We start from the raw sequence: 21564 nt of genomic DNA on the forward strand, positions 1-21564 counted from the left end.
GACAAACAACCAATGTGCAAATGACAACAATGTACAGATACAGAAGTAGAAAAAAAAATAATAATAAATAAATAAATAATAAATATCCAGAACATGAGATGAAGAGTCCTTGAAAGTGAGTCCATAGCCCAACAGTTCAGTGATGGAGCAAGTGAAGTTGAATGAAGTTAACCCCTCTGGTTTAGGAACCTGATGGTTGAGGGGTAATAACTGTTCCTGAACCTGATGGTGTGGGACCTGACGCTCCTGTATCTTCTTATGGATGGCAGCAGCAGGAAGAGAACATGATCTCAGTGGTGGTAGTCCTTGATGATGGATGCTGCTTTCCTGCGACAGCGCTCCATGTAGATGTACTCAATGGAGTGGAGGGCTTTACTTCCGATGGATTGGGCTATTTCCATGACTTTTTGTAGGATTTTCCATTCAAGGGCATTGGTGTTTCCATTCTATGCTGAATTTTCACAAACTTCTAAGGAAGTAGAGACGCTGCCATGCTTTCTTCATAATCGCATTTATGTGCTGGGCTCAGGACAGATCCTCTGAAATGATAACACTGAGGAATTTAAGGTTGCTGACCCTGTGCCTGTCCTCATTGCAGAACATGCACTTGAAAAGTTAAGAGTTAAAAGTCTGAAGGGCTACAGACCTACTGCTGGATGGAATGACGAGGGGGCCTAACTCTTTGTTTCATGCAATTTTTTTTGTGAATTCCACAATTTGCTATTAGTACAAGGACATTTATTAGTTTCTAGACCATAATGTTGATTATTCCTTGAAGAAGAATTCAAGCATTCGAGTTGATTTTGTTTCATATTCCCCGTGTTATTTTTATATTTCTATTTCAAATGATGCCAGGTTTTGGTACTCATAAAAAACTATTTATTTCTGAAGACACACTGAGCTAGAAATGGTCTACATACTATCAGTATTGTCAAGAAAATGTCAAAATGGCAGAGAATGCAGATTCAACTGGAGAAGAATCTCTCTCACACAATGTCTGCTCATGTTCTCGAAATAAACTGACTGATTGTGACTCAGTTCCAAGGAACTGGAGCTGTCTGTTTCTTGAGTTCTTCCTAGTAACCGATTGCCATGGCATCTTCTGGATATGATGCATCCTGCACTACTTAAGATTCAAGGTTCAAGATTTAAGATTGTTTAATGTCATTTCCTGTACACAAGTGTGAGAACGAAATACTTGTTACTCGAGATCTGATGCAACACAAAAAAACACCAAACATAAAAAACACAATAGTAATAATTAAAAAAACACACAATAAATATAAATACATAATCAAGTATAAATACATAAGATAGCTTTTATACATAGATTGATTATATGTCCACAGAGTGAGGCTAGGCTGTATAGAAGGTGGCTGAGGGGAAATAATAAAGTTGTGGTGGAGTTGGTAGGTGGAGGTGTTGATCAGTCTTATAGTTTGGGAAAAGTAAGTTTTTGATTCTGGTGGTCCTGGCATGGATACTCCCTGATGGGAGTGAGACAAACAGTCCATGAGCAGGGTGTGTGGGGTCCTTCATGGTGTTACTGGCCCTTTTCTGGCACCTTTCAGTGTCTATGTCTTTGATAGCTAGTAGGCTAGTGCCAGTGATGCATTCGGCAGCTTTGACTACCTGTTGTTTAGCCTTCCATTCTGCCGCAGTGCAGTTTCCATACCAAGCAGTGACACAGCTTGTTAGGATGCTCTCTACCGTGCATCTGCAGACTTATGTGAGTACGGATATACAATGTCCCGCTCTCTTCAGCCTCCTCAGAAAGTTGAGGCATTGGTGAGCCGTCTTGACCGTGTAGCATGTGTTCTGGGACCATGGGAGGCTGTGTCTGATGTGCTCTCGCAGGAGTTTGAAACTGTTATGCCGCCAATGTAAAGGGGTGTGTGAGTGGTACAAGTTCTTCAGATTAAGGGAGAAGTTATTTGCCTGGCACTTGACCTCAAGCTCTTCCACCTCCTCCCTGTAGGTCGTGCTATTGTTGTTGTTAAATTAGTAAATTAATTAGATTAGTAAACCTAATTGCAGCTTTTCCATTGCTCGTGACAGATATGAATTCAGCTTACTATATCTCTAATACTTCATTTGGCTAAAATCATTTGGAAATAACCCACGTGGTGGTTCCTATAAAATACCCAGCTATGTAATAAATTGACTTGTCACATGCCATCTCTTGCAGCAGAGAGAAATCATGGCATCTTATCACAAACCCACACATGTGTTTAGATCAAATTCCCTTTAGCATGAGCGTATCATGCCATACTTTTCTGCTCTAAACTCCATTCTTCTTTGATATGACTCTCCAGATTTGAAATAATTGTTGCTGCCCTGTTATTTTGAAGGATTTTGTCATCTCCATCTGTTAAAAACTGCAAATTAAGGCATAACATTTTTAAAAAATCGTAGCACTGTTCAAAATGCATCTACAGATGCCTATAGCCTGGCCAGAAATTTCAGATATACTTGCACTGAGTTTGACAGCTTTGAATTTTGTAGCTGAAAATGTACTGGCAGATAATTCTTAAATCAGTTCCTTTTACCAACTTGAGAGCTTAATGGAAGTATTGATGTTTAATAGGCCCCTAAGGCTCCATTGTTTGCTGAACAGGAATATCTAGAGCAGTATTATAGCATCAGTGCGTGTTTCTCAACTAAAGGACTTCTGTGATATTAATCAGTCCTTCTCTTTCACTGATGTGATATTGATGGAAATTTTACGAGGATGGCAAATTTTGCTTTCAAACAAACTGAATGACTTTCCATACATTAACTTTCGGGATTAGACTAAAGCAGCTTGATCCTCAGTCGACCAGCTAGCTGATGAAATAGGCTTTAGAGATTGTGCAGTTTACCACACCATTACACTGTCTCCTAGCTGTTTAACAATAGGCGAGGACCGTATCCCACAGGAATTCCAAGTCAGATGGATCTAGTCTTAGTGAACAGTCACTGTTCTGTTGGTGATACAAAGACTAAATCATACAGATTAAAGATACACTTTCTGGACACCCTTTTAATTCATATTAATTACTTTGCCCTTTACCTGGCTGAGGTACTGTCAAGAAAGTAAGTAACGAGCTCGCGTCTTCCCTCTTTGTTGAATACCAGGGCCTTGCCACTCGAGAGGACGCCACAACCAAAACCAAGTTCTGCGCCGCGGATTGAGTGGAAATTGTGGTAGGAGGAGAGCCGGGGGCTACTAAAGCTCTCAGAAATGATAGTGGGGTACGTTTGGGAAGCCATATCACAACCAGGCCCAGAAAATCCGGGGTCACACCTGGAAGCAAACAGAAAAGTCACATCAGAAAGCTGACAGCAGAGGTAACTGGGATGTAAACATGTGAACACAGCATTACCTGCAGTATTTGGAGTAATGAAAAAATCTTTTTCCAAAATTAGCATCGAGCAAGGTACAGGACACAGGTTCATTTAAATTATTATGGTTCTTAAAGTGAACAGTTTCTTTGTGAATTTGAATTCAGTGCTAGTGTTGAAAACTAGGATGTCAAACTACCTGATTAACTTCTGAGACCTGCTCATGTGTGAAATATATTGGTAAATATTACTATTACATGATTTTAGCTCAGCCGGTTGCTGAACCATTTTAATGCATCAAATGTGACATATGAAATAATTCAGGATGATTACATTGACTTTAGTTTTTAGGAAGTTCACTGAAGTCCTGCTGTGCTGTACCAGTGAAATAAACACATCTCTTTTTCTTCTACGTGCAGTGCTGGTGAGAGACTAAGGGAAGGTTAATCAAACGAAAATGGGTCAATAAAACTGTTTTAATTTGTTGCCAATACTGCAGATAAAACTCAGAAATCTTGAAGAATAATGAGGTTCCGTCTTACTTGCATCCATTAGTGGTGCATCGACCTCGACCAGAACACATTTTGTAGCAGGCAGGGCCAATATAGACTAGGAGAGAAGTAAACAGATTAGATGACTGTAGTATCCACATGGCTTAGAGAGAGCTTACAAAATCACAAAGTGAATGAACTTAATGGCATTATGCAATTCTCTGATACTGAAGAAAAACTTGCCATGTGTGAAGAGGATATTAGATTTTGTCCTCGCCCTAATTGTCTTGTTAAAGACTTCAGGAGGTAGAAAGCAGAAGTCCAAGAATTTAGCAATGGAAGGGTGCAGAATAATCTGATCAGCAAATCATACCTGCCAACATTGGCACGTTGTTAATCAAATGTTTATGCTTCTTCTCTTGCCTGTGATTTTCCCCCTCCCACCGTGAAGAGGGAAAACCCACTGGCAATGTAGGCTTTGACTTCTACTGCCTGTCATTGGTGGAGCCCTGCCAGAGGTTTCTAACTAGACAACAGAACATGTGCTGGGCACAGAGGCTGAGAGCAGTGCTGCCCGAGTTACCAGACTTTGTACTGCATTTGGTCTTCAGACCGTGGATGACAGTAATGCAGACCAGGGCCAATTGTAATTCAGACAAGGCAAACGGGGACCAACTTTTTATCACTGCTTTAGGATGGAGAGATAAATATGGAACCCCCTGTCTCAGACACAGGGGGTACATGATATGATTTTCAACAGCATTGCAATATGACTTTGAAGGCAACTTTTCACCACCCTACATTAGTCACTTCCTACAGTGGCAGTTTTTTCCAGTCAATTAACAAAGAACATCAGGAAAATACAAATCCACCAAATGAAATGGACAGAGAAAAGTCCATGAATACATTGTGTTTAACTCAAGAATGTAATTCCTAACCATTGTCAATTGCCCACATATTTCCTGCCACAGGGCCCATCTGACTCCAGCGAAACCTGGTACCACTGATGAGGGCTGCATATGGTAGGGGAATGGTAATACGACTCCATCTGTAACAAAAGACAACAGGATTTATCAAATAGTATCTTTAAATTGTTCACTTTGGTTAATTTAAACTTTTACTGTGGATGGATGGCATGGGGGAACTCCCTGCTGTCTGGATAATTGGCTAGCACTCTGATTGAGATCCTAAGGTAGGTCTCACTTAGATAGGGCCCCGGTATGACAATAGACCACCTGGTCCCAGAGATGGAAAGAAGGAGGATTACAGCTGGCTCAGCATACTTCCAAAAAAGAGAAAGTTTTATCAGAATCAGGTTTAATATCACCATGAAATTTGCTGTCTTTGTAGCAGCAGTACAATGCAATACATAATAACAGAAAAAACATGAATTACAGTGAGTATATATACTGTACTGTATATTAAACAGTTAAACTAAATAAGTAGCACAAAAATAGAAATAAAAAAGTCGTGAGGTAGTGTTCATGGGTTCAATGTCCATTCAGAAATCGGATGACAGAGGGGAAGAAGCTGTTTCTGAATCATTGAGTGTGTGCCGTCAGGCTCCTGTATTCCTTCCTGGTGGTAGCAAAGAGAACAAGGCATGACCTGGGTGATGTGGGGTGGGGGTGGGGGGGGGGGTCCTTAATGGTGGATGTCACCTTTTTGAAGCATCGCTCCCTGATGATGTCCTGGATACTATGGAAACTAGTGCCCATGATGGAGCTAAGTTTATAACTCCCTGCAGCTTATGTTGATGCTCTATCCTCTGCAGAAGCAACCCTGCCCCCCACCATACCATATGGTGATGCAGCCAGTTAGAATGCTCACTACAGTAGATCTGTAGAAATTTGAGAGCGTCTTTGGTGACTTACAAAATCCCCTCAAACTCCTAGTGAAATACAGCTGCTGTCATGTCTTCTTTGTAGCTGCATTGATACGTTGATAGATCCCCAGAGACACCGACACCCAGGAACCTGAAACTGCTGACTCCTTCCACCTCTGATCCCCCTGTGAGGAATGGTGTGTGTTACACCAGGGATTGTGCAGATACAGGAAATCTTCAGTAAGGGTAGATGTGGATGTAGAATTGAAGCTACAATTAAATTAATCCTGATCTTATAAAGTAGCGGCAAGGCTCAAGATGCCTTTGCATTCTCCTAATCTGTATACATTTAGCATGGACTGTTGAGGATTTTATGTGAATAAGATGTTTCCATTGGCAGTAGAGACCAGGTAAGGAAGGTGATGTGTTACACCAACTCTAGTGGCACTGGAACCTTCTGCTGTTACTAACTGTGCAATGTTTCCAAACTTAACTAATGAAAAAATGACCTATGTCATCACCTTTGTTAGAATTAGAATGATCTTTATTGTCATTATACATAGGTGCAATGAAACTCTGTTTGTCTTCCTCTCAGGCAATTAAATAAAGCGGTAGATAAAAACAAGACAGTAATAGAAAAACAGTATTAAGTAGATCAGTAGCAGAAAATAAGTTGCAGCAGCACCAGAATATCACAGTAATGCACAAAGTGCCGTTAGTGTAAGTATTTAAGTCCTTGTGTGTGCAAGTGTGTGCTCACAGTTTCAGTCATTGTTCTGTGGGAGTGGTGTGATGGAGGCCACAGCTCTGGGGTAGAAGCTGTTCCTCAGTCTATTTGTTCTGGCTTTTAGTGTCCTGAACCTTTTGCTGGACGGAAGCGGGTCAAACAGGGAGTGGCCAGGGTGTGTGGTGTCTCTGGTTATGCTGATTGCTTTCCTCCTGAGTCTGCTGGAATAGATGGTGTCCGGTCCTGAGAGCTCCATCCTGACAATTCGCTGGGCTGCCTTCACCACGCGATGCAGGTCTTGTCGCTCAGCGGCTGTACAGCTGGCATACCACACTGTGGCGCTGTTGGTCAGGATGGTTTCAATTGTGCTTCGTAGAAGTTAAGCAACAGCTTTTGGAGTTTGGCCTGTTTCAGCTTTCTGAGGAAAAAGAGTCTTTGTTCTGCCTTTTTTACAAGCAGCGAGGTGTTGGTGGTCCATGTCAGCTGCTTTGACAACATAACTCCAAGGACCTTTAGGTTTTCCACACTTTCCACTACCTCTCCATGTATATGGAGGGGGGGGATGTACTCTGTCCTTTGATCTCCTGAAGTCAACGATCATCTCTTTTGTTTTAGAAGTGTTAAGGACCAGGTCGTTGTCCTTACATCACTCCGTCAGATGATCCACCTCGAGCCTGTAGGCTGTTTCATCCTCGTCCAAGATCAGGTCAACCACTGTGGTATCATCCACAAATTTAATTATGGAGTTGGAGGTGTAGATGGGGGTGCAGTCATGTGTGAAGCATGTGTAGAGCATAGGGCTCAGCACACAGCCCTGCGGGGTGCCTGTTTTTAAGATGAGGGTGGTGGAGGTGTGCCTACCAACTCTGACTTGCTGTGATCGGTCTGTGAAAAATTCCATGACACATGAGCACAGGGAGCAACCTCAATCCTTTGAAAGTATTTGTGCTCTGCACATTAGTGAGTGCTCCTGACATTTTCCCAGCATCAGGGTCTACTCCAAATCTCATCATTATTCTCTCAGTATGGTAAAAAAAAAATCATCTTTGGAGTTCCTGAAATTCTCTGAAGGAAACTCTACATTCACAAGCGAAACAATTGCAGTTATGAGCTTTCTAACGGAGCTGGGGTCGTGAGCCTGGTTTTGTGTGACTGAGCTGTTCAGTTTCTTTCAAAGCATTTTTCATATATATCCTAAAGAAAAAAGATATTTTAAAATAAAACGAAGTTCAAATGCTGTAGAAACCTAGAACTTGGAATGCAGTAGTTGAAGGGAAAACTTCAGTGTGCTCTTCCTGTCAGTGTTCCTGGCATTAGGCACACACCAAACAACATATTAATGTGTAAATATTATTTGCTCATGTTCTTATCAGAATCAGAATCAGCTTTAATATCATCAGTATAGGTTGTGAAACTGGAGAAAGCTGCAACATAAAACAATCATTTAGCAGTCTCAGTATGACTAGGAGAGCATTGTGGTTTTAAAAAAATTAATTGTCATGACTGTGGGTCTTTTAAGAGACTTTTGGAAGGTACTTGGAGCTTAGGAAAGTAGAGGGCTATGGGTAACCCTAGTAATTTCTAAGGTAGGGACACATTCGGCACAACTTTGTGAGCTGAAGGTCCTGTATTGTGCTGTAGGTTTTCTATGTTTCTATGACTCTCTGCTAGGGTAGTTTGGGACCCTCAGCGTAGGAGACAAAGATGGGTCTATTGGTGAACAGCCTATACCACATTGTTCCCAACCTACTTTGACCCCCCCCCCCCCCGGAAAAAAGTGCACTCACAAGTTCAGATTTTCCGAGACTGTCCGCATTGAGATATGTAACATTTTGCAGGAAGATCACTGGTCATGCCTGAGTTGATCTCACTGTGCAAGTCAAGGTCACATTGATGATCAACCTCTACGCCATAGGAATTTTTGAAGCAAGCACAGCAAAATCATACCTCGTCTCCCAATTTGCTGTTCCCTGTTGTGCCACAGGAGCAAGTGGCATCTTAGACTCTGAAATCAATCAGCATTACTCACTCCCAATAAGAGCAGGCAGTCATTGACGGCATTCATGTACCCATAGAATATCTCAAAACAACGTAGATTTTTTTTTAATGAGGAAGGCTTTGATTCCTTCAATGGGCAGGTTATTATGGATCACAAGAAGAATTTCCTCTTGGTAAAAGCCGAGTTTCTGGGAAGCACACATGGACTGTGTATGAGGCCATATTGCTGGGCATGACAAAGGACTAAGTTCTTGGGGGAGCACTGATGTCTCTGGCAAGTATCTTGTAGATGTGACCATATCCCTTTGAATGATTGTTAGAGCTTTTTCCTTTGTGGCAGCCACATTGTGTGGTGCTCCCAGTGAAATGAAATGCAACGTGTGCCTTTATAGATAGAGGTTTGTGGTGCAGCAAAGTGGTGGAAGGTGCACAATATTGGGCAAGGTTCCATTGGAAACCATGCATTGTAGATCCTGTTTCTGGATGCAATCATCTTCAACGTCATTTCTTAGATTCATAACAATTCAGAATACCCATCAAATCCACTTTCAGGGAGCAAATCCCAATAGTGTCATTCCCTCTCTCTCTGCTTCTCCTTACCTATAGCTTATTCTTTCTTGATCATCATCTTGTAATTTCAATGCTGGATTTGAGCCAATTTTATCATGATTTGCAGGGTGATCAAGTGGAAGCCAGTTTTAAACACAGCCATATTTTAGTGCACCATAAACAGATGAAATCCAACTTTGAGGCAAAATTTTGCTCTTGGTTTCAGTCTCTATGACAAGTAACATTTTTCAAGCTTTCTTTCATCCACACTGGAGCACAGTCATCTAGCTTATGAAGATATGCAGTATGGTAACATTCTTTGAGCCCAACAAAACCACACCGCCCAATTACACACGTGGCCAAATAACCTTCTAACCCATTCTTTCATGTCTTTGAAATGTGGGAGGGAACCGGTGCACCCGGAGAAAACTCACATGGTTATGGGGAGAATATGCAAACTCTTTACACACAGAGGTGGAATTGAACCCAGGTTGCTGGCACTGTAAGAGCTATGTTACCGTAATCAAATACTATAATCAGCAATAACATTGGAACATTAGTTAGGTCCATACCCGCTGTAGTTTTCAGAAGAGTAGACAGAGCTGTGGGGGTGGTGTGGACCTGCGCAGAGGTCGGGTAAACACTCCATGTGTAGCAGGGACCATGAACGGCCATGATTGGTTGAAAACTCCAAACTGATGCTGTGGGCACAGGAAATTTAAATTACAGAAAATAAAAATAAATTCTTTCCTTCACTAACAGTTATCGAGCAGAAGCAAACTTAACTAAAGGAGATTCAAATTCCATTTATAATATCTAGGAAGCATTTTGAGATCTCAGTAGATCCCATTGTAAACAGACGGATAGTCTGTTGGAAAGGGCCCAAGATGTAAGAGAAGGGGAACTAGTCTTCAAGGGGATGAGTTATGTTTCTGAAGATACTGAATGGTTAAAGGTTCCTTTGTCACCTTATCCAACAGGTCATGAAGGACCACAGAGGATTCAGCTAAGGTTAACTTTGTACTATGATTTGGGGATCTCTTTATAATCAGGCTTCCTAACCTCAGCATAACTTGTTTCTGCACACAGAGTCCATGTCTTTGAGCAAGGGATGATGGGTTTTCCCTCTGATTGCCACAGTCCCCTTTTCAGACTATACATGAATTTAAGCATCTTATCTCAGCAAGTTCAATGGCAATTAAGAAAAGTAACCCAACATGAGGCTCTGCAACAATAGTCCTTTATTAGTTGTATAAATGATAGAGAACAACCTTATTAGTTAACTAGTGTGAAATTTCTTAAGTGAAAATAGCTCCAGAAGCTTCAGTGATCAAAGGACTTAGTCTGGCATCTCACTGATCTACAGAATTTGCTGGAACTGGACGACAAATAGACAATTATAGAAATCATAAAACAAATTGTCTAGGACACAGGAACCTCGCCAGTTGATTATTCTGATTTCACCTGTTGCCTGGTTGATGAGATCCACAGCCCATGTTGATAGAGAACTCAGCCAGGTGAGTAGGTGATGGTGGCGTCACAGGCAGAATGTGGAAGAAGTCCACAGCCCACACGTTCCTGTTCGGCCCGTGGTGACTCTCCTGCCTGAGGCAGAACCTTGTAGCTGGCGTCTGCAGTTCTGGAGTGATGGCAACAGAAACCAAGGCTGCTTTCTGCAAAAAAAAAGTGGATTTAAAATTTAGTCCTTATCTACTCCTTTATCTTAATCCTACTAATGTGCAGTGAATGCTGCCATTGTTCCAGATGCAATGGGATCAGTTAAGGATCACAGTGCCACAGATAAGACAGGATATTAACAACTCTGATGACTTGGGGCTGGGAAGGGGGGTGGGGGGGGGTGGGTTGGCGGGGACTTTGCCCATCACTGTTGAGATCAAGAAAGCTTCAAATTTTCCTCCCCTCTGAAATTCAAACAAGCACTTTGGAAAAAAAGTAGAGTAATACTAATAAATTGTAAACACAGGAGATTCTGCAGATTCTGGAAATCCAGATCAACACACACAAAACACTGGAAGAACTCAGGAGGTCAGGCAGCATCCGTGGAAATGAACAGTCACCACTCCTGTTACGATTTCCTGATGGCGAACCATTTTAATTCCTAACCCCGTTCCCATTCTGACATGTCAGTCCATGGCCTCATCATCTTTTACCATAATGAGGACACTCTCAGAGTGGAGGGGGAACACCTCATATTCTACCTAGGTAGTCTTCAATCAAATGCATCAATTTCTTCTTCCAGTTAAAAAAATTCCCTCCCCCTTCTCTCTTCTTATATTCCCCACTGTGGCCTCTTAGCTCTTCACTTCACCTGCCTGTTACTTCCCTTAGTGCCTATCCTCCCATCCTTCTTCCCTTTCTCCCACAGTTAACTCTCCTCTCCAATCAGATTCCTTCTTCTCCAGTCCTTTACCTTTCTCACCTACCTAGCTTCACCTATCACCTTCTAGCTGGTCCTCCCCCCTTCCTTTTCAGTCCTGACCAAAATGTCAATGTTTATTGATTTCCATAGATGCTGCCTGACCTGTTCAATTCCTCCAGCATTTTACTAATAATTTGTGACCTTTGACTGAATAATACCTGAAATGTTTCTTGAAGCAAAGAGGTGAAGTTGTGTTTATATACAACAATTTGCTTAAGTGGACTTTTAATTAATTATAAACATGAGAAATTCTGCAGATGCTGAAAGTCCAAAGCAACACACACAAAAAGCTGGAAGAACTCAGCAGTTCAAGCAACATTGATGGAAATGAAATAAACAATCGACGTTTCAGGCCAAGACCCTTCATCGGGTCTGAAATAATTAATTCAATTAATTATATCATTTTATTTTTCATAATAGGTAACATTATCAAATGTTTGAGACTTTAAATCCCATGAAATAATTTTCCTGCCTGTAATTAAAAGGGTATTCTGATGTTGCATCCAGGCCCAATATGGAGCTATGGAATTCACGCAAAATGGTTTTGACAGCAGGAAACTCTCTTCCTGGCTTTCTGCTCCAGGTAGGTATGAGATGGGAGTGGTTGGCTGATTGGCTTTTGGCTACCACTTCACTGTGAACAAGTGGAGATTGCTGCTAACTTAGCAAAGCATTAGTTGGAGGCTTAAACTGTACTTCATCACCAAACGACACTATCTTTCTTTTACACTTAAATGGAGGACAAAGCTGTCTCCATCTCAGGATTTAATCTTATGCACAGCTTCAGATTTATAGTGCACATGGGTTTCCAGAATTCTGACATTAACACTGGGTAATTGATGCTGAGTATCTTAATTAAATGCTCCAATTCTACTTACCCTATAGGATGAGAAAGGCAGCAAGTCCAATATATGCTCTTTTCTACCCTCAACCAAGGCATAGAGCATAACATCATTTTCATGTGATTCTCCAGGACTGCAAGAACCCGCCCCTGAGGGAAAGAGACAGATTATCATTTCCTGTGGCCACCACCTCAAATTCTCTGCACATTTGTGCACAGTAAACCAGTCTGAGTTTATCATTAGAATATTATTTACCATGTTCCACAGTTACAAATAGTTGCCTATCTATTGGATGTTATAATACCCACAAAGAAAACAGACCAAAAATAAGAAGTCAAGTCAAAGCCAAAGAACATTAACACATTTAAGAGCAACACTTCACATTCTGCCTGGGGAGTCTACAAACCAACCGTGTGAACAATTAATTTGTCAATTTCAGGCAACCGTCACCCCCTGTGTTACTCCAATCTCTCTCTCTCCGGATACACATCTGGTCTTCCCATTTTCATTCCCTTTTCTATAACCACGATCCCATAATTTTTCCATAGTTGTGTTCTGCTTTTCAGAGAGAAGTGACTTATTTAGAGTATGTTGGGTATGGCAGACAGACACAAAGGCTTCTTGATACACAGGATGGGCCAAATTGCTGATTCAGAAAAGGCAAAAGGTGGAGGTGTGTGTTTCATCATACACTCTCTGTGGTGCTTTGATGTGGTGGTTTTGTCGTACACCTGTTACCTCGACCTTGAACACCTAGCAATCAAACGCCAATCATTCCATTTACTAAGAGAGTTCTCCTCCATGACCCTGACCACATTTTACATACCACCATTGGCCGATTGTAATCAGGCACTCATGATACAACTTAATGCTGTCACCAAACAAGAAACCGTCCACCCTGATGCAATTCAAATCATAGCTGGGATTTCAATCAGGCTTGTTTGAAGAAATCCCTGCCCAATTACCATTAGCCTATAACCTGTAGCCCAAGAGGTCCCAACACACTAGACCACTGCTACACTTAGATAAGGAATGCCTACCATTCCATGCCCAGACTGCATTTCAGGAAATCTGATCACTTGGCCGTCCTTCTAGCTGCACAAGGCAGAGGCTAAAGAGCAAGGCTTTAGAGATTAGGACAACAAAGAGGTGATCGTGAGAAGTAGGGGAGCAGCTACAGGATTGCGTCAAGTTGATGGACCATGTTCAAGGACTCATCAGTAGATCTGAATGCATACACCACAGTTGTCACGGACTTTATAAGAACAAGTGTGGCTCTGCAAAATCATTCAGAGGCTTCCCTGACCAGAAACCCTGGAGGAACCAGATCCACAATCTGCTGAGGACAACATCAGAGGCATCCAAGTCTGGCAACCAAGAAAGTTACAAGAGATCCAGGTACAATCTCCATAAAGCCATCTCACAGATGAAGTGGCAATTCCGGACTAATTTTAATCTTAAATTTTAATTTTAAGGATGCTTGACAGATGTGGCAGGGCTTGAATGCTATCACCTCTTATCAAGCGACATAGGTGACAACAGGGCTTTGCTTCCTTATGAGCTCAATGCCTTCTATACTTTCTTTGACTGTCAAAATGTTGAGAACCTTCACGAGTCCCCAGTGATGCTGCAATTTCAGTCTCTGAGGCTGACATACGAGCATCCTACAGGAGAGGGAAGCCACGGAAAGCATCCAGCCCAGATGGGGTACCTGGCCAAGGACTAAAGACCTGTGTTGATCAACTGACTGGAGTGTTCACTGAGATCTTTAACCTCTCACTTCAGTAGTCCAAAGTACCCACCTGCTTCAAGCAGGATTCAATTATACTGATGCCTAAGAAGAACGTAGTAACCTGCCTCAATGACTGTGATCCAATAGCACTTACATCCAACAGTGATGAAGTTTTTTTGAGAGATTGGTGGTGAAATATATCAGCTGCTGCCTGAGAAGTGACTTGGATTCACTCCAAATTGCCTACCGGACAACAGGTCCACAGCAGGTGCCATTTCATTGGCTCTTCACTCAACCCTGACACATCTGGACAGCAAAGATGCACACAGCAGGATGTTCCTTATCGACTACAACTCAGCATTCAATTCTATTATCCCCTCAAAACTAATCAATAAGCTTCAAAACCTTGGCTTCAGTACCTCCTTGTACAATTGGATCCACGATTTCCTTACTAGCAGACCCCAGTCAGTTCGGATTGGCAACATCTCCTCCATAATCTCCATCAGGACAGGTGCTCCACAAAGCTGTGTGCTTCGCCCCCTGCTCTACTCAAATTACACTTATAACTGTCTGGCTCAGCACAGCTCCACTGCCATATTCAAGTTTGCTGATGTCATTGGCCGAATCAAAGGCGGTGTTAAATAGCATAGAGGAGGGAGATCGAAAATCTGGCTGAGTGGTGCCACAACAACAACCTCTCACTTAATGTCAGCGAGACCAAGGAGCTGATTATTGACTTCAGGAGGAGGAAACCAGAGGTCCGTGAGCCAGTTCTCATCGGGGGATTAGAGGTGGAAAGGTCATCAATTTTAAATTCCATGGTTATATCATTTAATTGCCCTTATGACCTGGGTCCAGCATACAAGGGCAATTGTGAAGAAAGCGCAGCAGGGCCTCTACTAGTTTAGGAGTTTGCGTTAATTTGGTATGTCATCTAAAATTTAGACAACCTTTTGTGAATGTCTGGTGGAGAGTATATTGACTGACTGCATCACAGCCTGGTATGGGCACACCATTGCCCCTGAAAAGAAAATCCTACAAGAAGTGGTGGATTCAGCCCAGTCCATCATGGGTAAAGCCCTCCCCACCATTGAGAATATCTACATAGAGTATTGTCACAGGAAAGCAGCATCCATTATCAGTGACCCAACCCCTCCCAGATCTTGTTCTTTTCTTGCTGCTGCCATCAGGAAGAGGATACCGGAGCCTCAGGACTCACACCACCAGGTTCAGGAACAGTTACTGCCCCTCAACCATCAGGCTCTTGAACCAAAGGGGATAACTTCATTCAACTTCACTTGCCCCATCATTGAAATGTTCCCACAACAAATGGACTCACTTTCAAAGACTCTTCATCTTATGTTCCCAATAGGTATTGCTTATTTATTAATTATTATTATTTCTTTCTTTTTGTACTTGCACAGTTTGTTGACTTTTGCACACTGGTTGAACATCCAAGTTGGTGCGGTCTTTCATTGATTCTATTATGGTTATTATTCTATTCTAGATTTATTGAGTATGCCTGCAAGAAAATAAACTCAGGGTTGTATATGATGACATATATGTACTTGGATGATAAAGTTACTTTGAACCCTTCCACTCCTAACATCTGCCTTTCATTGCTCATTTCACCCCCTCCCCCACAGGTCCCACCCAGCTGCTCCCCACACATTTCACCCACTGGATCTCCTCACCAATCTGATTCCATCTGCCCTTCATCATTCTCCTAATGGTTTCTCCTTATCATCTTCTTTCCTTCTTTACTTCTCAGATTCCAGCAGTGGTAGCCTTTGTGTTACCACTTAACCCCTCAGCAGATGTCTCCACCTTCACTCATCCCTCACCCCAGCTGTCTCCTTCTGTCCTTTGTTTTTAAGGTCTACGTCCATTTAAAACCCACATACTCCTGCCTTCCAACTCCACACCTTCCGCTCATCCTTCACCCCCCTTTGGTCAACTCATTGCTGCTGGCCCATCTCATCCTACCTTTTCTTTTTTCCGGCTATCTTCCCTATCCACTCTTGGTCTTGATGTAGGGTCTTGACCCAAAGGGTTGATAATTGCTTCCTCCACTCCCCCCCCACAGATGCTGATCATCCCACTGAGTTCCTAAAGCTTAAGTCAAAGCTAAATCCCACTGAACAGATGCACTTCTGTTATAAGAACAGTTAAAGTGATTGTTGTCTTGAAACTCTGTGTGTGTTTCATCCAAAGAATGGAGATTTTCAGACAATAGGTAGAAATAAGAACTGATCATAATTTGGGGGGGTGCCATGGTTCTTAAGAAGTTTAAGAACTTGTCATGAATATTCTTTCTGTTAGAGTGTTCACTACTTCTTATGTTCAGGTTTTCTGATAGCAATCCCTTCATACATCCGAGGTAAAGGTGCAGCTTATATGGATGTTGTTGTTAAGCGATGATTTGTTCTGGTGAGTTTATTACTCACACTTAGACTTCTTCCTCCTTCTCAAAGGCAGCAAAGTCATAATTTTACACAAGGTTCAACCCAGAGAGTTAATTTATTTAACTTATAGCATATGAGCAGTTAGAATTAAAAAATACTGGTACTCTGTAATATGTTTCTTGCCTTTATGACTCACCCATGGTGAAGTAAAACCTGAGGTTTCCACCATTAGTTGTGTCCAGAAAGGGTGTGCAGGCACCACGATTGCCATCTTCAAGGAACACAAGAGAGGAGCCCGATTCCACCTCTCCGCACTCTGAGCCAATGACAGCTCCTGACGTCTCCCAGCTGCAGAGAGGAAAAACGTGGGAAAGGTCAGCACGGCCGTTTCTGCTTCACACTTTAATTGCAGTTGTGATAACACTTACATTCCACTTTACTTTATAAACACTCGAAACAAACCCACTTTTGTTTCAAGGGCTGAAAACTGCAGAAGCTCAGCAATGTATAAGATTGTCTCTGTGTTGCCTGATTGCCTTGATAAAAATAATTACCAGAAAGGCTAAAGCAAACACAGTTTTATTAACCACAGGACAAGATATGAAATGCTAATCTAGGGTTTAAAGCATATAACTTGAGGAATTCAAAGTTGCTTGAGTGTGTGATGGAAATTCTACTATTAAAATTGTTTACTGCAAAGTGACACTGATGATTTTCAGAAATACATACCTGCATTAACAAGACATTTTTAGATGCAATGCTGGAGTGAAAAGGGATTGGACTGATGACTGCCACAGTGAAACAAGACTTTAATTGGAAACCTGACCAGTCTAGACTAATAATGGGGATCTGTAGCTGCAAATTCCAGCAGGCCACTAATTTAAAACAGCAAGATTTTCTTTTCACAGACCTATTTAAAACATTTGCATGTCAACAGAATCTTAGGTTCTCTAGTAGAGTTACCGCTCGAAAATCAATTTCAGGCTGAAGCACGGCATTAACTACTGGCATTTATAGAGTCGGCAAATTATTGATGAAAGGAAACAATCAAATAACAGACCACTGAAATAAAATTAGAAAGTTCTAGAAATGCACAGAGATACATTTGAAAGAAAGAAACAGACACTATTGATCAGAACAGAAAGTGCTTGAAGAACTCAGCAGGTCAGGCAGCATCTATGAAGGGAAATGAACAGTTGTGTTTCAGGCCAAGACCTTCCTGAAGAAACTTCTGCCCCCCTTTTCTTTCCAGTACTGATGGAGAGCATCAGCACAAAACACCAACTATTCATTTCCCTCGATGCACACAGTTTGACCTGCTGAGTTCCTCCAGCACTTTTTGCGTGTTGCTCCAGTCTTTCTCAAGACCCAATTTATTGATGGTTTCATCAATCAGACGTATGTAAGAAAAAATCTAAGTTTGCAGTTAGTTAATATTTTTCAGGCGCTTTTAGGGCAATGGTGAATATTGAAAACACGTAGATTTAGAATTAATTAAAGCACTTAAAAATCCATTACACATTTGCCAAATTATTGTGTTGTTTTAACATTTACTGGAATCCATCCAATTTTATGAGAAGCTTCTAGAACCTGGCATTATTTATATGCAAACAGTGAAAGTAAATGCACATAATGATGAAGAAATCTTGTTCATGGATGCTTACTAATTCTTTGCTGGAAGCAATTATTCTAATCTCTTTAAATCCTGGTTGCTGCAACAATAACTACATACATTTACATAATACCTTTAATGTTGCAAATACCCTGAGTACTGCCAAGGGCTAGGAGAAGTGAAGTGTTTACAAGCAGTAACAGGAGAATTACACAGACACTGTAGTATAGGGAAAGGCAACAGGACTCCTCTTAGCAGCTCATCTTCAAACACACTTCGATATGCAACCCCCTTTCACTGCGTCAAATGTACCTCTCCTCCAACAACCCACTAAACCTATTGTTAAATGCTAACACAATTCTCCACTGAAAATCTCACTTTCAGGAGAGCATCACGTTACTTCGTAATATAAAAAAAGTAAGTACCACCATATGGAGTTATTAAAGGCACAGTTGAAGAGAAGGATCACAGGCTTGTTAAAATTGGGATGAAATATAGGATGGGACAATGTTCCAGATATCCTCTCTGAAGGGTGGCATTAGGTGGAAAGACATGTGGTTAGAGTGTTCAAGCCTGGTTGGACAAGAAAATGGACAGAAGTGCAAATGAAGTAGCTACTAATTAATGCTCAATACATAAGTGGCCCAGTAAGAGTCTAACCACCTCAGAACAAAGACCATTTGTACATATTGTTGGTTTTCTGTAGTGGAAGAAGCACGATAATGGGAAAATAATGCCAATAATTGAAGCATCCTTCGCATCACCAAACACATTAAAATTCTAAATCCAGTCTTATTCAGGTACTTGCACTTTGTTAAACTCAACAAAGATAACAATTTTTTTTCTTTGAACTCAAGCAAGTGCATTTCAGCTTGCTATTGAGCTTGATGCAACTATATATTAAACGTTGTGGAGTCACAAAGGGTTAACAGAAAATTAAATTCTCTGAGGAGGACATTAAATGGATATCCCTGAGCTGTCAAATTGAACATGCATCAGCAGCGAGGATAAGTTCAGGGAATTGAAGTCCCTCTGCTGTCAAGAGCTTTTTTTATATATCTAGGTGTACAGGAAACCTTTCAGAACCTCTGTAGCCATGAACTGGGAGATGATTTATTTTTCTAGGGCAATGAAGTAAAAAGCTATGCTTGCTTTTCTTTTAAGTTGCAAGAGTAAGAAACGAGTTAAATGTTATTTCTAGAGTTTGCTTTCCACCCCACTACAAATACTCAATTCTTTCTCTCAGCAAATTTATTTGGCTGGTAGCTGCAGTTTAAATATGTATGTGCAGGGCTAGTGCAGCCCTCTTTTGAATTTCATTTATCCCCATGATAACAGTACACATCTCCAGAATACTAGAAATAACAAGCACTTACCCTGCAGGCTGACTTTCAAACTCTTCTACCCACTGTGTTACAATGCCTTCAGTCCGAAGATCAATGTCCCTGGTTGTTACAAAGTTAAAATCAGTGCCCTCTGTCCCATGAAAATACATGGAGTTTCCATCAGACTGACAGCTATGCTGTGGAGAGAGGGAGAGAGACAGACAGACAGACAGACAGACGGAGGAGAGAGCATTACATTTTCTTTTTCCTATTTTTGTAAATGCAATCAATTTGCATTTCAACAAAGAGAATTTTAAAGAGCGTTCAATTATTCATTCATTATAGTTTTAAACATTGTTTATTATAATGGAGAATCACAATTAAAACCAACATTACTCTTTCATGTTATAGCGGTAAACAATATTTTCATGAGTGTTTCATAGCCTGATTATTATTCTGGCTCCTTCCCCCTTCCTTTCCAGTCCTGATGAATAGTCTCGGCCCGAAACGTCAACTATTTATTCCTCTCTGTAGCTGCTGACTGACTGCTGAGTTCCTGCAACATCTTGTGTGTGTTGCTCTGGATTTCAAGAATCTGCAGAATCTCCTGTGTTTATGAAATGAAAATCCTTTGCTTTTATTATCACAATCTTTTTACAATATTTTATATGATAATATTAACCTCGACCTTCTATTCACAACGCTTCTTTTAAATTTCTGTTACCACCCTCATCTACAGCTCAATAGCTTAGTCAAAGGATTATCTCGACCGTCTCCTACCAATAAATATGGTCATTTGTTTGCCCATTCTACTAGCCTGACCGGGCCTACATGAAGCTTCTTACAGCTCCTCTCATTATTTGCTAAACCTCTGAATTTTTCATCTCCAACACTTTTCGATTTCCTCCTGCATTCCAACTTTAAATCATACAGCTTGATAGACAATTAATTCTAGCCTTTGGAGTACCATTTTCAACTCTTTGCCCCGCCCAAACAATGTTCATTTGTTTTTCTCTGCCTGATCCATGCTGTTCCATTTCCATTGCTATCCAATAATTAAGCGTAATAATCATTCTGTGAGACATTTTAGTGAAATCTATTTGAAAATCAATCCATGTTCCACTATTTGCATTCTTTAATCTTCATAATGAATTAGATTCTCATTAAAAACATTTAGCTTTGTAAGACAAGAGTGGTCTCCAACAAATCATAATTACTAAATGGTCACATCCAAATGACAGCCTCCAATAGTTTGCCCATATCCATGATGCCTCTGCTTTTTCCTTCAATTGTCTGGAGTGTACCCTGCAATCCAGTGACAACCTTTGTGTTTCATTTATTTTCCCCAGCACTTGCAGCAATAATTCTATATATTTCTCAATTGCACTTAATATTGACAAGTCATTTATTTTAAAAATATGGTCAAGCAATATTCCAGTGCAAGTAGGCCTTTCATCTCTTCAACTGAAAATCTTATTGTGACAAAGTTACTTTGTGCTAGTAATCTGTCACAGCATGAGCTTCATACAGATGTCAAGCAGCAAAAACATAAAGGAAGGAAGGCTCTGATATAATAATCCCCCTTCGGAAACAGATCATGTGAATCAAAGGCTTCAGAGAGCAGCAAGGGAAGGCCTGTTTGAGGAAAGTTGTTAGAACTGTTGATAAACAAAATTGATCAATTTATAAAGTCTGGCTCTTCTAGTAATTTTTACAATTTTCAAATCCCTCTTATTCCAGAAATATTATTTTTAGCATCTAAACATAAAAACTTATTGATATAGCACTTTTCATAAAAGCGATGTGGTTCAAATACTTAATGAAATTAAGGAGATTAGCAGAATCACTCTGAAATGCTTTGTTAATGAATGCAGCAATATGATTGCATTCTCTTTATGAAGACAATCAGTATTTAAATGTGTTTTGCGAATTGCTCTTTTGTGGTTGAGAAATTTCAGTCAAATAGTTCGACATAACTGAAATGGTGTAAGTGTAAAATACAAATTACACAGTACAAGTACAAAGTACATTTATTATCAAAGTATGTATACTATATCCAACCTTGAGATTTTTCCGTCTTACAAGCAGCCACAAAACAAAGAAGCACAGTAGCACTCATTAAAAAAATCTACAGAACAAAGATAGGCGAACACCCAACGTGCGAGAAACAAATGATGCAAATAAAAGTAACCAGGTAACACTCAGAATTGCAAGGTCCACGAAAGTGAGACCACAGCCATGGGGCCAGTTTCACCACTGCAGCCGGTCCAGGCAACCGATGGTTGCAGGCTAGT

The 21564-nt window shown here is 40.9% G+C and overlaps 1 protein-coding gene across 2 annotated transcripts in view; it reads right to left on the minus strand.

Annotated features, from left to right (window-relative positions):
- LOC140738799 (reelin-like) overlaps nucleotides 1-21564 on the minus strand; it is a 302475-nt gene that overhangs the window by 145570 nt on the left and 135341 nt on the right. For both annotated transcript variants that reach the window (XM_073066646.1, XM_073066645.1), the window contains exons 12-19: nucleotides 19322-19467; nucleotides 16530-16681; nucleotides 12233-12345; nucleotides 10379-10587; nucleotides 9487-9615; nucleotides 4754-4863; nucleotides 3867-3933; nucleotides 3053-3286 (exon numbers count right to left, since the gene is read on the minus strand). In XM_073066646.1, the coding sequence (XP_072922747.1) occupies nucleotides 3053-3286; nucleotides 3867-3933; nucleotides 4754-4863; nucleotides 9487-9615; nucleotides 10379-10587; nucleotides 12233-12345; nucleotides 16530-16681; nucleotides 19322-19467 (1160 nt within the window). The remainder of the gene's footprint in view (nucleotides 1-3052; nucleotides 3287-3866; nucleotides 3934-4753; nucleotides 4864-9486; nucleotides 9616-10378; nucleotides 10588-12232; nucleotides 12346-16529; nucleotides 16682-19321; nucleotides 19468-21564) is intronic.

The sequence above is a fragment of the Hemitrygon akajei genome, chromosome 14 (assembly GCF_048418815.1).
Source record: "Hemitrygon akajei chromosome 14, sHemAka1.3, whole genome shotgun sequence".
Classification (NCBI taxonomy): domain Eukaryota; kingdom Metazoa; phylum Chordata; class Chondrichthyes; order Myliobatiformes; family Dasyatidae; genus Hemitrygon; species Hemitrygon akajei.